This window comes from Ovis aries, chromosome 7 (genome assembly GCF_016772045.2).
Source record: "Ovis aries strain OAR_USU_Benz2616 breed Rambouillet chromosome 7, ARS-UI_Ramb_v3.0, whole genome shotgun sequence".
In the NCBI taxonomy this organism is placed as follows: Eukaryota; Metazoa; Chordata; class Mammalia; order Artiodactyla; family Bovidae; genus Ovis; species Ovis aries.
In genome coordinates, this window is record NC_056060.1 from 13,942,416 (window position 1) to 13,956,208 (window position 13,793).

The 13,793-nt window shown below is 48.2% G+C and overlaps 1 protein-coding gene across 3 annotated transcripts in view; it reads left to right on the forward strand.

Annotated features, from left to right (window-relative positions):
• The window catches only part of SMAD3 (SMAD family member 3), a 127,156-nt gene that overhangs the window by 74,434 nt on the left and 38,929 nt on the right, over positions 1–13,793 (forward strand). The window contains exon 1 of one of the 3 annotated variants that reach the window (XM_042252072.2): positions 1–13,002. This exon is cut by the window's left edge and continues 18,957 nt beyond it. The exons of the other annotated variants lie outside the window; for them this stretch is intronic. Coding sequence (XP_042108006.1) covers positions 12,953–13,002 — 50 coding nt within the window. The 5' untranslated portion in view covers positions 1–12,952. The remainder of the gene's footprint in view (positions 13,003–13,793) is intronic. 3 annotated transcript variants of the gene reach the window in all.

Below are 13,793 nucleotides of genomic sequence, written 5' to 3' on the forward strand. Positions count from 1 at the left end.
TTCCGGCAGCGGGAAGTTTCTCAGGAAGTTGCCCAAATTGACCACGAATGAAGTGGGGAAGAGGAGAGAGGCGCTTGCCTTGACTTCAATGGAGCATTCATTTGCACAATAAATATTTATTGAGCACCTGTTATGTTCAAAGCACTTTCTCTGTTATGCCGTGTTTGGGGTTTAATGTTTTGAGACAGCTGTCCTACTCATGCTGATAAGTTCTTTATATCATGCACTGTTATGCATCCCTGCCTCTCCCCTGGGATTATAACCAGGATGGATGCAGTAGGGGAAATTCAAGAAGGGATGTGGATGGAGAACCTGGGGCCCAGATCTCAAGCCCAGGACAGTTCATTGGATGTCAGCGTAATGCAAAAGTCCCTAGGAGATGGTCTTCATCTGAGGACAGACCTGGGCATGACGACCTGGAGCAGAGAGCGCCCAGCCAAGGACACCTGTTCTGCAAGGTCCTTCCTTGAATGCTGTTCTAAGAGCAGGAGGCAGAAATCACAGAGGAACAGGCTGCATTCAGCCCTGTGTTTGGCAGAACTTTTGAATGGAGTGCTGTATTTGAGGCTGTTGGGTTAGAGGAGAACTGGGCATGGAACAACAGACTGGTTCCAAATAGGAAAAGGAGTATGTCAAGGCTGTGTATTGTCACCTGGCTTATTTAACTTATATGCAGAGTACATCATGAGAAATGCCAGGCTGGATGAAGCACAAGCTGGAATCAAGGTTGCCAGAAAAAATATCAATAACCTCAGATATGCAGATGACACCACCCTTATAGCAGAAAGCAAAGAAGAATTAAAGAGCCTCTTGATGAAAGTGAAGAGGAGAGTGAAAAGTTGGCTTAAAACTCAACATTCAGGAAACTAAGATCATGGCATCTGGTCCCATCACTTCATGGCAAATAGATGGGGAACTAATGAAAACACTGAGAGACCTTTATTTTTTGGGGCTCCAGAATCACTGCATATGGTGACTGCAGTTATGAAATTAAAAGATGATTGCTTCTTGGAAGAAAAGCTATGACCAACCTAGACAGCACATTGAAAAGCAGAGACATTACTTTGCCAACAAAGGTTCGTCTAGTCAAAGCTATGGTTTTTCCAGTAGTCATGTATGGACATGAGAGTTGGACTATAAAGAAAGGTAAGTGCCAAAGAATTGATGCTTTTGAACTGTGGTGTTGGAGAAGACCCTTGAGAGTCCTTTGGACTGCAAGGAGATCCAACCAGTCCATCCTAAAGGAAATTAGTCCTGAATATTCATTGGAAGGACTGATGCTGAAGCTGAAACTCCAATCCTTTGGCCACCTGATGAGAAGAACTGACTCATTGGAAAGACCCTGATGCTGGGAAGGATTGAAGGCGGGAGAAGAAGGGGACAACAGAGGATGAGATGGTTGGATGGCATCACCGACTTGATGGACATGAGTTTGAGTGAGCTCCGGGAGTTGATGATGGACAGGGAAGCCTGGCGTGCTGCAGTCCGTGGTGTCTCAAAGAGTCGGACACGACTGAGCGACTGAACTGAACTGGGTTAGAGGACCTCTAAGTTGGTCTTTGATTATCTAGAAAATCTAATACCTTGCGGCTGCCTCCTGCTTACCTGCCAGATTCCTGGACCTTAAACTCTTTTTTTTTTTTTTTTTTAATATTTATTGGAGTATAGTTGCTTTACAGTGTTGTTAGTTTCTGCTCTACAGTAGAGAGAATCAGCTGTATGTGTACATATGTCCCCTCTTCTTTGGACTTCCTCTCCATTTAGGTCACAACAGAGCACTGAGTTGAGTTCCCTGAGCGTGCAGGAGACTCTCACTAGTTATCTATTTTATACATAGTTTTAATCTCCCAGTTCAACCCCCCACCTCCTTTCCCTGCTTGGTGTCCATACGTTCGTTCTCTACATCTGTGTCTCTATTTCTGTTTTGCAAATAAGATCATCTATACCATTTTCTAGATCCCACACATATATGCGCGAATATGTGATATTTGTTTTTCCCTTTGAGTTAACTTCACTCTGTATGACAGTCTCTATCTTAATGCTTTTTTTCTGGTTCGTGATTCTTATTTCTGATGGGCTTCCAGCAGGTACTGGCTCATTTGTACTCTGGCAGCTGAACAAGGGGCCAGGTGCCCCAGAAAAGCCAGTTCAACGCTGATGAAAACCAATGCAGTTCACCTGGGGCTGAGGGGAGGTGCAGGGAGGGGACAAGCTCCGGGAGGGTCTGTTCTTGATGCTTTGAAATGTCGCTCACTTATTCCGGTCTTCAGCACCATGAGTTTTAAATTGGGGATGATACTACCTGCCCCCAGGATGGTTTGAGACAACTCAGGCACAGAGAGCTTAAGTAACTTGCTCGTGGACGCACACCTGGGCTAGGAGGAACCCAGTCCCAGACCAGACAGTTGACTTTCACTGTTCTCTTATCCATGGTGCTAAACTATTCCATTTTTAATTTATTTTGTGTGTGTGTTCATTCTTCTTCGTATCTTCCGCCCCCACCCCCCAATTGTTTCAGGACTATCAGCATTCAAATGTTTAAGAACTGGGGTTTTCCCCTGTGCACTTGGCCAGAAGTAGGAGTTCATCACCATCTGTGAACGTTTGCAGAGCCTCCGTGGTTTGTGTGGAATTACACTAGAAACACTCGACCCCCGGGCTGGGCTGGCAGTGAGCTCCGTCTTTCTGCAGAACTTTTGAGGACGTATCACCAACAGGTTGGAAGGACTGTCCTTCGGGCATGGCAACCCTCTGTCTCTCACCTCGTTAATGTGCCCCCTCCTTTCTTCCCCCGCCCCGTGTCAATCTTAAGTGTGCTGAGTGCTTTTGTCACTTGGCATGTCCTAGATAGTGTTAGTTGCCCAGTCATGTCCAACTCTTTGAGACCCTGTGGACTGTAGCCAGCCAGGTTTCTCTGTCCATGGAATTCTCCAGGCAAGAATACTGGAATGGGTTGGCATTCCCTTCTCTAGGGGATCTTACCAACCCAGGAATCGAACCTGGGTCTCCTACATTGCAGGCAGATTCTTTACTGCCTGGGCCACGAGTGTCCTAGATAAGAGGTTTCCAAGTGGTGTGCCCTGATATACAGCCTTCCCATCCCCAAATCTCAGGCTTCTTGAGGGGAGCAGAGTGTTTACATCTGGTTTGTTGGGAATAGGAGGTGGATATAGGGGAGTCTGAAGTGATTGTAGAGGCTGCCGACGTCTTAAGACGTTTGCAAACCACCGTGCTAAATTATGGTGAAGCTATAGTGACCTCAACATTTAAAGATTAAAAAAAAAAAAAGCTGACAAAATAGTCTTGTGATGCTTGAAAGGACCCCTGCACTTCACCAGCTGGGCCCACCATGTTGAACATGATAACAGGGATGTGAGTCCGCGTGCAAGAGAGAGCTTGGCTCACGGCACACTCAGCAGTTTGCTCCTGGGTTTAAACATCCCCCCACCATCATTTCGCTGGCATGTCCCTTTGCTTCGTGGATCATTCCTGGCCAGACCACACCCTGCGCGCCCTACTGCAGCAGGGGCTGGAGTCTCTGTGTACAATTTCTTCTCCAATGCCAACTTGAAGTTCTGAGACCCACTCTGTGATGCTCTGAGGTTTTTCACTGATGAACAGTTGTTACAAGCAGTGTCTCAAGTCATGGATCTGCACACAGTTTTATGTGAATAACTAGACAGTTAAGACGTTCATGTACCAGAGAGGCGGCAACTACTTTTTCAGCAAACTCATTAGTGTGTATATATGTCACGCCTTTTTAGAACGTCATAAGGTAGTTGTTACACTTTCCTATGTCAACACTGGCTTTTTTCAGTGTGTCATGCAGTGAACAGAGAGAGAGCTCTGACACCGTCTGTTGGAGCAATAGATGAGATGTTATTGACATACAGTAAATGACACTTATTGAAAGTTGATGAGTTTGACATATGTATATACACGAAACTATCGGCATGATCAAGATAATGAACTTGTCCTTCAAAAGATTCCTTCTGCCCATTTGTACCTTTGCCTTCCTGTTTGCCTGTTGCCCCTCAGTCTCCAGGCAGCCACTGGTCTGCTTTCTGTCACTGTTCATTACTTTAAACTGCCTAAAATTTTACACTAATGAAATTGTACAGGGTGTACTCCTTTTATTTGGTGGGATGATACTGTCATTCACATAGCATAATTATTTTCAGATTCTTTCATGTTTTTGCATGTTGCAATCATGAATTCCTTTTTATAACTGGGTAATATTTCACTGTATGGATATAAACAGGAGTTTTGCTCTTCATGTTTAAAGCAAAGAATTTTAGCTGAGGCTGTCAAAAGTACGTGATCCATATAAAATATGTCCGAGGGGAATATGTACACTTGGGTTTTCTCTCATTTACTTTTTGTTTTAAAAGTTTCTTATGGAGGAGTAGTTTTTTTTTTTTTCCTTTTGAAAATGCCCTTTGAAAGAGCAAATATTGGTGTAGAATGAATTTGGCCCTAAAGTTTCACTTAATTAAATCAGTAATTATTTAGTGTTTCCTATTGGGACTTGGGAGCACAGAAGGACTTCACATCAGAGCCAACAATGGATTTGCTCCTGAGGTTCTGACATCCTACCTGGGGTAGAACTGTGGTGCTTTTAGACACAGGATGGTACCAGCTTGCCTTCTATAATCTTCTTGGTGGCCGATGCTGAATGTTGCAACAGGTACGCCTTCCCTGCCTGCGATTCTTCCGTGACCAGGCGTGGGGACAGACTCTGCAGTTTCCGCTGCAGTTTCCGCAGTTCTGTGATTCCTGCTCAGAGCATTCGTGCGGAGCGCAGGCAGGAAGTTAACCTTGTGGATTCCCTCATCCTTGCAAAGCCACACACACAAGGCCAGGGTCAGAGCTGACTAGGGGAGTTGAGTTCCTGGCACTTGGGAAGTTCCCAGCGAGAGCTAGAACAGAATGGTACTGCTGGGATGTTGGAAATGTGTTCCTTTTTTCATTGTTCAGAGATATTTGCCTGAAGGAAGTCTTCTCTGTGTGAGAAGGAAAAAAAAAAAAAAACAGTGAGCTGCTGATTAATAGTTAGTCACATTGTCGGAGAAGGGACCTTGGGGATATCTGGTCCAAGCTGATGAGAACTAAGGTTTGGGGAGCAGGAGTAACTCACACATACTCACTAAAGCGGGGCTGGGACTTGAGGAACCCAGGCAACTGCTTCAGACCTTCACTTTCATGATCTCTGAGGATGGGAGTGCCAAGAAAACCTTGGCAAACTTGAGTGGACTTGGGAAGGGGGAAATTGTTCATCTCCTTAGTCTCTGCTCAAAGCTGCTGGTGCCATGTAAAACGCCACCAGCATGGACAACAACAGAAATTGTCCTCAGGTGAAGTTTCTATCATGTTCCCACATGTGAACTGGCCCTGGGAGATGAGACACCTGCCCTAAGGTCACCCAGGTGGCAGAGAGAGGAGCCGGAGCTGGACTCTGGCTCCTGGGCCCTAGTCTCAGCTTGTTCCCACCGCGTCTCCTTCTCGGCAAGTGAGTATGCCGGGCAACAGCTGGATGCAATGGAAAGACCCTAGGCCTTTGTGTTTGGAGTTCAGAGCTTGACTCTGCTCTCCTGCTCGCTGTGTGACCTTGTGGAAGAATCTTAACCTTTCTGAACTTCATGGTCTTCTTTTACAAAACAGGGCCCTGTCCAACAGGATAAAAGTATGTAAGCATAAAGTGCTTAGCAAAGAACTTGCTTTAGGAAACAACTGATGGATGTCACCTCTGGAATGAAGGTGAGGCAGGTATGGGAAAAGCTAGTTGTGAAAAGAGAGCCTGGAAAGCAGAAATTAGGTCAGATTTGCGCCAACTGTGGGGCGCCCTTGGCCCTGCTCCTGCACACTGACTCTTCAGTGGTGCACGGTTTGGTCCTTTAGTCCTTGATCCTTTGCAAAGTTAAGCAAACTGAAGTGCTCGCTAAGTGCCTGGCACATAGTAGGCCCTCAGTAACTACAGACTGGGGCTGCTGGAGCATCTCCCTGCCTCTCCCAGAGAGGCATGGAGCTACTGCTCCATGTGAGTGCATGGACCCACAGCGTTCCACACACCAGTTGAATGAAACAGGACAATCCTGGCAGAGACCAGACTTTGGAGGTGCTGTGCAGATCCAAGGTGGGAGGTGAGCGATGGTGCTGGAGGTGGCTTGGCGTGGCACCTGGGCTGAGTGGGAATCGGTACAGACTGGGTGGGGGGGGGTGGATAGGGGACAGCGTGTGTCTCACTTAGATGCCCCTTCAAGTCGTGTCCTGCCATTGTCCCCTGGAAAATCTCTATATAAATAATTGATGCTACGAGCAGGGGAAAGAGGAGACAAAGCCATTCCCTTTACTGGGGAGACCAGGATCTGCCGAGGGGCAGGGTCAGACTGTTGAAGGGCCGTGGGGATAGAACTGGGTCCTTTTGTGGAGAAGTAGCTCTTCTTCTGCATCTCCACCCGCTTCCACCTGGTGCCTGAGCAGAGAACATCCGAGATACTTCTCGAAGCAGCCAAGATGACTCAGGAACTTGAGCTTGCCTGGTGCCGGAAGGCAGGCAGAGCCGGGGGGCACCCTGTTGTGGGGCAAGAAGAGAACGTCCGGGAAACTTTCCCCCACCGGCTGCCAGGCCTCCCCGGGGGGCCCCAGCCTCCCCTCCCGCCACCCTGCCCCTTCCAAGGAGCCTGCTTGAGAATTCAGTGATTCACTTCCCGTCTTCCACCCTTGTTTAATGTTCCCTCCATTGTTACCAAACAGTCCAGGCCCCAGTGGCAGGGGGTGTTCTGCGCTCTGGCGGCAGAGGGAGGGGAGGGCAGAGCTGTTTACAGAGCCGGGGAGATGGGCCCGGCCTCCTTGGAATATGGGCCGAGAGGGCGCTGGGGCCCGACAGCTGGCTGTGCGGAGGGTGGGAAGCACCAGAAGGCGGTCCTCCTGCCCAGACACCCTCTGGTCTTCCTGCCCTGGAGGGGAGCCCTGCCGTTTGTTGTGGGCTTAGCTTTTTTGTTCCCTGACAGCTGAGTTTTCCATTTCAGGCCACAGATAGTTCTGGGATCATGGATTCCTGGAGTAGGAAAAAAAAAAAAACAAAAACGGAAGGGGCCCTGGGGTGATGCTGTCTCTGCCCGGGCCTCAGTCTCCTCCTAAGTGGAGAGAAAGAGGGAGAGGAAGTGCAAGGGTTCATTTTAGAGCCCCCGCCCCACCCCCAGCCCCAAAGTCCTCTGATTCCTGAATCTGGAACAAACCACACGAGGTCATCTGCATTCATTCTTGTGTCTTGGGCAAATCCCACTGAAGCTAGCCACGAATGTGACCATGTCTGTGAGCCATAGCACCCGTTTCCTGACCTCTGACCTTTGAGGTCAGCAATTCTGCAGCCTGTTACCTTTCCGGGTTCTTTTTAAATGATTTTTATTTATTTGGCTGCACTGGGTCTTGGTTGAACCATGGAGAATTTAGTTCCCTGACCAGGGATCAAACTTGGGGCCCCCTGTATTGGGAGTGCAGAGTCCTAGCCACTAGAAGCCCTTTACTACAAGGCTTCGTGTCTTGATTGGGTTCATAAGGCTGGGATGCAGCCTGAGGTTTGGGACATCAGGGAAATCCCACCTTTCTGGTTTGAAGCCAACGTCTCTCTCAGGATCTTGTTTGATACCAATTTATCCTTTACTATCGCCGCACAGCTGTGACTGCCACAGGTTTGCTGATACTGCTGTTAGGTTTGGGCTTTGGGGGTTTGTTTTCTTCTAACCTGCAGAAAGAGTGGAAGTTGTGAAGCTTTCTCTTTTCCCCTTGCTGTGTGTTTCGTTTCTGAGATGGTAGCCCCTCTTCTTGATCATGTGTTTGCTCTGCTGCTGTTGATGATTCAGATTTGTTTCTTCCAAGGCCCTACGTGCGTAAAGGCAGTCAGGGAGCTGGGAGGTGTAAACACAACCTTTCTAAAGATCCTTTTCACGGCAAATTAGTGTGTTTCTCAGGTAGGTGAACTGTCAGTGCTAGGAAGCAAGCAGACACTAGAGATTGGCGGAACCCATCAATTTTTTTTAGGATTTAAAAAACGTGGCCATTTTTAAAGTCTTTATTGAATCTGTTACATTATTGCTTTTGTTATTAATGTTCTAGCTCTTTGTTGGGGTGGGGCATGAGGCATATGGGATCTTAGTTCCCTGACCAAGAATCAAACCAACACCCTCTGCATTGTAAGGGGAAGTCTTAACCGCTGGACCACCAAGGAAGTCCCTGAACCCATTGTATAGATGGGATGCGCCATACCTAGAGACCCCTCACCTCTGAGCAGCACAGCCAGCGCGGGACCACAGGCACTTAGTCCACTCCCTGGCGTAGACCCAGATTTGTTGTGCGTGTCTTCTCTGCCAGTAACTTCAACAGTGATAAAATCTCCACTCAACGAATATTTGTTGAGTAAATTCATCGAAAAGCCTTCTAGCCTGTGTCTGCCTACAACCTTAGCCACATATGACTTTGTCTCTCTCTGGTATGATGAGTGAAGTAGGCAGGACCTCCTCACTCGAAAGCCTTTCAGCTCCCTGCACCCCGCCACTGGCTGCTTTAGCAGAATGAACTGGCACCTGTGGCTGTCATTCCCCTGCTGTTTTCAATGGCACCTCTCGATACCAGCTGATTGCTTCGAGAACATTCCTGGCGTTGGGTTTCTGGCAGTAACATGCATCTGTGGGTCCCTTTACTACAAGGCTTCGTGTCTTGATTGGGTTCATGAGGCTGGGGTGCAGCCTGCGGTTTGTATCTGTTACTTCCACCTTCTGATTGTTGCTGCCCAGAGGAATAATTCCCTTGCCCTGACCTACTTGTGAACAAATGTAACATGCAAGCCCCATGCTCCATCCAGGGGACTGGGGAAGTTATTTTAAGCTGGGTCTCCTGTCCTTAAGGAGCTCCTGTCTTTGCTGGGAGGGGAAGCCAGGTACACATGGAAGTTACTTTATCATCCCAGGTGATGGTGATGGTGAGTTTGATGAGTGTTGGACAGTAAGGTCTGTAAGTCTTTGAAGAGGGGAGAACAGAGAGTAGTCTTTCTGCAGGAAGAGCCACAGAATGGGGGTAATCTTTAAGCTGGAGGCATAATTGGGCCGAAGGGAGTCTGTGGACCCCTAGACCATGTCAGCATACTGCTGAGGACAGAAGATCTCTGGCTGTGGATGCAAAAGCCCCACACTCAGGCACTATGGCTACACCATGTTACCTCGACAGCCTGAGCCAGCGAAGCACCGTGAATTTCCATACCTGGAATGCAAGCCTCTAAATACCTGTGTGCTGTTTGGGAAGTGGGCTTCTGATGAGGTGGTGGGTGGGCAGGTATTCTGTGGGTACTTGGCTGAGACTGGGTGCATTGGGTGTGGGAGAGAGTTGTGAGGGTGCTGGACCCGAGGGGAGGGAGCTTCGCCTGGAGCTTCCCGAGTGGAGCTGCTGGGGTGTCACTGGGGGCGGTGGTTGGTGATGCAGCTTTTACCCTGGAGCTGTTTAGTCCTTGAGGCCAGCTCAAGTGGCAGGTGATCGCCACCCTGACATTGTAAGTTCTGAAGTCCTCCCTTCTTGTTTACTGGGAATTCCCATCTTCCTGCCCTTAGGGGTTCTTTGCTGTCTTAGGTGCAATTGCCCCCAGTGAACCAGAACCTTTTGTGGAGAGACAATAGGAAGTCTGTTCCCTAAGTCTGAAAGGAATGCTAATTGGCTGCTTAAATTGTCCTCAGGATAGTGATGCCCAGAGTATACAGGACACCCATTCTTTGTTACCAGTTAGATGGAAACTGCTTATGTAAGCTTGTAAAGCTTTGGGCCAGAGAGAGGCAGAGTGTCTGTGGAATGTTAGAGACTGGTGTCCTGCAATGCTGTCTTTTCTGCTTACAAAGGTAGCTGTTTAACTTCATGGGCTTTAAACTCACTTTTTCTAGAAATGTGGTCATTTCCCACCCCCCCTTGCTTCCAGCTCCCCTGCAGTGATTGCCCTGAAAGGTCTAAGGATTCTTACTTAAGGCTTTGGGGCCTATTTACTTTATCAAAATTAATTTTTACTGAAGTATGGTTGCTTTACAATGCTGTGTTAGTTTCTGTGCAAAGTGAATCAGTTATACATATAGCCCCTGCTTTTTAGATTTCCTTCCCAATTGTGGGCCTCTCTTAAAAATAAGGGAAAGAGTGGTAAATGTGATTAAGACTGAAATGTGAGACTGTTCCTTTCCCAACCCGTATTGTATGGTATTTCACCAGAAATGGTTGTAAACTTGGAGCTTGAGTGAACGTTTTCTAGAAGCCCTACTCCTCAGTTCAAATGTCACAGAAAGTTGCCAGGTTTACCCTGCATGCTCTATAGAGCTTATGACATTGTTTTATCTCTCTGGCCAGTGACTCATAATGAAGGAAGTCAAAACTGAGCAATTAACAGAAAAACTCTTCATTTGTCCTCTTCACCTCTGCCCCCCCCCCCCCCCCAACTCCCCTAGTCACGAACACCACCTGACATTTTCTATGTCTTTGGAAACTTTGATTTCTTTTAATAGGACAAGGCAGCGAGTGATCATCGTTATTGCCTGGTTCCACTCCTTGAGGCCCAACTGTGAGAATCTTCTCAAAAAAAAAAAAAAAAACCAAAGAAAATCCCATCCCCAAACGTGCAGTCTGCCCACAGGAAGTGATTCATGGGGCTCAGTTCATGCAAACCTGGTGGGGCAGGAGGTGGAAAGCTGGGAACTGGGTCTGGGAAAAGACAGCCCCGGAGAGGCTGCTCAGACCTTAATGGTTTCTGCTGGAAGAAAGTGGAAAACAGAATGACTAAGAGTCCTGTAATAAGAGTTGTTTGTTTAGCGAAGTGAGCTAATATTGAAGTTCACTGGCAGATAAGACAAGAGAAATAGCAGTTGTCAGGGGAGGTGACTCTTTGGAGCCCTGCCTTTTTATTTTGTAAGAGATCAAAGACATTTCTCAGTCTTCAGGCATTTATTAGTGGAAGGCTGATCTGCAGTTCAAGCCCCGGTTTTCTCTTCTTCAGAAAAAAGGGTCTAAGCCGAGATAATGATCTAACAGTCTCCAAAAGCTGCTCCCCATGCGCCCCCACCCCCATCCCCGCTGGCCTCTTTTTTTAAACTTTTCCCTCCAAAGTTAGACTGTGGAGGCTAGTGAATCTCTTTCCCTGGCTGCTCACCGAGTGCCATGTTGTCAGAGAAGGAACCCTTTTGTCTTGTGTGAGTCTGTCCTCTGGGCTTCAGACTGCCGTTTTCTCTGCTTTTCCCCCATATTGAAAATACAAATGAATCCATTTCTCCAGAGCAGTTTGGAAGCAAGGACCCTTTAAGTGTGGGCTGCGTGAATAGCATGCCGCTTGCAGAGCCAGGGCCACCGGAGGCCAGAGTCCCCCAGTCGAATGAGAAGTATCTAAACACACCTGAACTAACAAGTCCATTTCAAACTCCCTGTGTTTTACAAAGTGAGCTTTCGGGGTAGGGGTTATAATAAAAGCTGGGCTGAAGTGTACTTTTTGCCTTAAGCCCATCAGAACATGGCCAAGGGCTATGAGTATCCTGAGTATTCTGTGAGTGATCTCTTTAAAAATAAACTAAATACATGATCTTCAGGCTTCATTCCATTCTTAGTGAATGTTAACTGGCAGAGCAAAATGGCCATCCAGAAAGTTCCGTGAAGCCTGGCAACAATTCTTTCCTCCTCATTTCGGTAACCAGAGACCAACCCAGACTTCTGTCACGTCTTCCCTTTCCAGTGGGAAGCCTCTGTGATCCTGCGGAGAAAAACGTAATCCCTGTCAAGTTGGTTCTTGGAGGGAAAAGAACGGTTTCTGAACACCGAAGCTATGAAATAGAAAGATTCCACATGAAACACTCCTTTTCCTCCTTGTCCTCCTTCTCCCCCTCTCCTTCCAAGATGTAACTGCTTTCTTTGCGTGGGTGAGGGGGACGGGAGGGCACCATGACCACAATCTCATCAGTCCCGCAGAGAGCTTCTGGTGCAGACAGAATGATCACAGGCACGGGGAGCTGGGTTTGGGGTGTGATCCCAGCTTACAAAGTCAGGCACCACTTCTTGCTCATCTGGGCAGCTTTCAGCAGGTCACTCAATGTCATGTGAATCTTTCTCCTGTAAAATGGGATCGAGGGGACCCACCCCAGACAATCCCTGTATCCAGGGAGATGATGAATGAGAAGTGCCAGGCTGAAACCTGCTCTGAGGTGGAAATTGCTTCTGTTTCCCCAACCTGTGCCCGTGCCCAGAGTGTTTCCATAGCTCACAGGTTCTCAAGGAACCTAGGGGAGTGACTTTGCCCCCTAGGGGACCTTTGGCGATATCTGGAGATGAGTTTAGTTATTACAGCTGGGAGATGAGGTACTACTGGCATCTGGTGGGTACAGGCCAGGGATGCTGCTAAATATCCTGCGACACACAGGACAGCTGCAGCTCCTCTCCAGCCCGACATAGAGTGATCTGTCCCCAGATGTCGGGAAAGCTGAGGTTGAGCAGCTGGGGTGAAGAGGGGACTGGGCTTTCCTTACTCACAGCCCGATGTTGAAAGATTCTTGATGTACGTGTGCTTTACAGATGAATGTAATGAAGTGAACTTTCTCCAGATCAGCCGCCTCCTTCTGTAGAAGTGTGCACACCCTGTGCGCATCCTGGGGCCCTTGGGAGGAGGGAGGCTCTGAGGTCTAGATAATGTGTTTCCTGTGGGATCTACCCCCCGCGGTGGGCAGGACGAGGTGTTCCTTGGCTTCTTCCTTCCAGGGTTTGCCCAGGGGGTCCTCCTGCCTCTGGGGCTCACACTTGGGCCCTATCTGCTTGGAGCACTTGTCCCGGATCTGAGCCAGCCACTCTGGAAAGCTCTCAGCGGGGAGTGGAGACATCAGTCCAGCTGGGGAGGAGTGAGAGCCGGTTTCTGGTCCAGAGCACAGCACAGGGGGCTTCAGCCTGGCATGGGATGGGTTGTCCCCCAGTGTGGCAGCCTGAAGCACCAGCTATTACCCATTGGTAAGTTCAGATGGGAATTGGGTTGTTCTTGGTGAAGCAGTTCAGTGACTGGTATCAGGGCTTGTGAAATTCTGTTTTCAGCTCTTCATAGGCCAACCTAAACTGGAACATTTAAAAAAAATGTGCTTAGTGTACTTAACAGAACTTGCTGAGGACACTTATGAAACGGGCTGGAGCGTGTGGTCGCTGTGGTGGGGTTACAGGGAAACCTCAGTTACTTGGGGACCACCCCCCACTTCTCTGTACCAGATTCTTCCTTTGTGGCACCAGATGAAAAGAAGGAGCCGATATTGGAAATGTTGCTTTTTATTTAAACTCTAACAACCAATGTAAACTTTGAAAAGATTTGGGGAATAGCAGATTCAATATACCGGAGAAGGCACTGGCACCCGACTCCAGTACTCTTGCCTGGAAACTCCCATGGATGGAGGAGCCTGATGGGCTGCAGTCCATGGGGTCGCTAAGAGTCGGACACGACTGAGTGACTTCACTTTGACTTTTCCCTTTCATGCATTGGAGAAGGAAATGGCAACCCACTCCAGTGTTCTTGCCTGGAGAATCCCAAGGACGGGGGAGCCTGGTGGGCTGCCGTCTATGGGGTCGCACAGTCGGACACGACTGACATGACGCAGCAGCAGCAGCAGCAGCAGATTCAATATACAGCTAAATTTCTTTTTGTTTGTAACAGGTTCTTCTAATGTAACTTTCAGACGCTTGCACTGATGGGACAGAAATTATAGCGCACATCCTTCAGCTAGACCAAGTGCTCAGGCTCAGTTTTTAAAAAATAT